This window comes from Myotis davidii, unplaced genomic scaffold (assembly GCF_000327345.1).
Source record: "Myotis davidii unplaced genomic scaffold, ASM32734v1 scaffold875, whole genome shotgun sequence".
In the NCBI taxonomy this organism is placed as follows: Eukaryota; Metazoa; Chordata; class Mammalia; order Chiroptera; family Vespertilionidae; genus Myotis; species Myotis davidii.
Window position 1 is genome coordinate 1,431,087 of NW_006286244.1, and position 2,032 is coordinate 1,433,118.

The window sequence follows — 2,032 nt, forward strand, 5'->3', positions numbered from 1 at the left end:
GTGTGTTTTTTTTTCTTAAAGATTTTTATTGATTTCAGAGAGGAAGGGAGGGGGAGAGAGAGAGAGATAGAAACATCCAACAAGCAGAAAGTCAGTTTCTGGGCTGCCTCCTGCACACCCCGCACTGGGGATGAAGCCCGCAACCGGGCCTGTGCCCTTGACCAGGAACCGAACCGTGACCTCCTGGTTCACAGCTTGACGCTCAACCACTGAGCCACGCCGGCCAGGCTCAGTGCATGATGAATACAGAACCACTGTAGCAGTGTAGCCACAACTAACCCCGGGCCCATCGGAACAGTAAGCCAGAAAGGCGCCATCACCAGTAAGTGGCACGCACACCCTGTGACCAGGCTCGCTCTGCTGGTGTCCACGAGGGAAGAGAGATGCGGTTTTAGAACCGTGACTTTCCGGAGGGTCACAAACATTTCCCCGAAGGAGCAACTGTAGAGGTCGCAAACATTTCCCCGAAGGAGCAAGGCCTGGAGACTCTACAGCCGAGTGACCCCTGTGGTTCTCGGACAGACTTCCTGTGTGGGGGACAGCCGGGAAGACAGCTGCCCCTGGTCCCCGGGGGGAAGCTCCCCTCCCACCCCCAGCCTCTCCCCCATCAGGACACAGTCTGTGTCCAAAACTTTCACTCGCTCACAGGCAGGCTCCTTAAAGCTACAGCCGCCTCAACCCCGGGATTCATCCATCACGGTGGGTATTCATGAAACCCTACCAGAATGAAGGGCAGCGAGATGAAGGTTCTATCACCCATTGCCGTGGTGGGTGTATAAATAAATATATGTGTGAGTTTTAGGTTCTCGCCTAGGAAAAGGGCCTCCTTTTAACTTCTCCTTGAAAAAACCATTAAACTGAAATAAAGCAAAGGCTCCAATGTATACAGGATCGAGGGAAAGTGAAGGGAAAATACACACGCGTGTCCACCCGTGTCCAAAATGGCTGTGACAGGCACCGGGGACTAAAAACATGTTAGCATGTGGGAGCTTACGGTTCTACTGTGACCACGAATATTAGTGCTTTCCATTCCAAAGAGGTTACAACGACACTTCAACATTTCAAGAATGACTCATTGCTCTACTCCAGGAAGTTTATATAAGAACTTAACTATGGGAGTGCCCGGCCGGTGTGGCTCAGTGGTTGAGCGTTGCACCTGTGAACCAGGAGGTCACGGTTCCATTCCCGACCAGGGCGCATGCCCGGGTTGTGGGCTCGATCCCCAGTGGGGGGCGTGCAGGAGACAGCCGATGCATGATTCCCTCTCATCATGGATGTTTCTCTCTCTCCCCCCCTCTCCCTTCCTCTCTGCAATCAATAAAAATCTATATTAAAAAAATAATAATAATAATTTTCATCTCTTCCAAGGTTAGGTCTGGGTAGGACTCAAAGGCTGCAGGTTACACGGCATGAGTTTGCTATCGGACGAGGGTTGTAAGTCAAAAAGTCCCTGCTCTGTGAGATCAGTCACGTCTGGAAAGAATATTCTAGCCCAGTGGTCGGCAAACTCATTCGTCAACAGAGCCAAATACCAACAGGACGATGATTGAAATTTCTTTTGAGAGCCAAATTTTTTGAACTGAAACTATATGGGTAGGTACATTGTTATTCACTTCTTAGGAAGAGCCACACTCAAGGGGCCAAAGAGCCGCATGTGGCTCGCGAACCGCCGTTTGCCGACCACTGTTCTAAGCAGATGAGTGAGGCAGGTTGGGGGAAGGGAGCAGGACCCTCCCTACCTCCTCTTCCAGGATGTCACAGGCCAGGCGGATGCGGGACACGTCCACCTGGTGGGGCTCCGCTTTCAACTTCTTGGACCGGAGGCTCCAGAGTTTGATGCAGGAGTTGTCGAAGCCGGCGGCCAGCAGCTTGCCGTCGGGGGAGATCTCGGCGGCGTTCAGCAGCTGCTCCGTGTGGTAGAAGGCGTAGACGCAGATGGTGGTGAGGGAGGGCGGGCCCTCCTTGACCCGCCGGATGCTCTCCTGCAGGACGTCCAGGGCGGCCTCGTTCTGCAGGATCGGGCCCCCGGGCA

At 53.4% G+C, this 2,032-nt stretch overlaps 1 protein-coding gene across 1 annotated transcript in view; it reads right to left on the reverse strand.

Annotated features, from left to right (window-relative positions):
• The window catches only part of TAF5L (TATA-box binding protein associated factor 5 like), a gene marked incomplete at its 3' end in the record, with an annotated part of 8,293 nt that overhangs the window by 3,685 nt on the left and 2,576 nt on the right, over positions 1 to 2,032 (reverse strand). The window contains exon 4 of the mRNA XM_006757669.2: positions 1,740 to 2,031. Within this exon, the coding sequence (XP_006757732.1) occupies positions 1,740 to 2,031 (292 nt within the window). The remainder of the gene's footprint in view (positions 1 to 1,739; position 2,032) is intronic.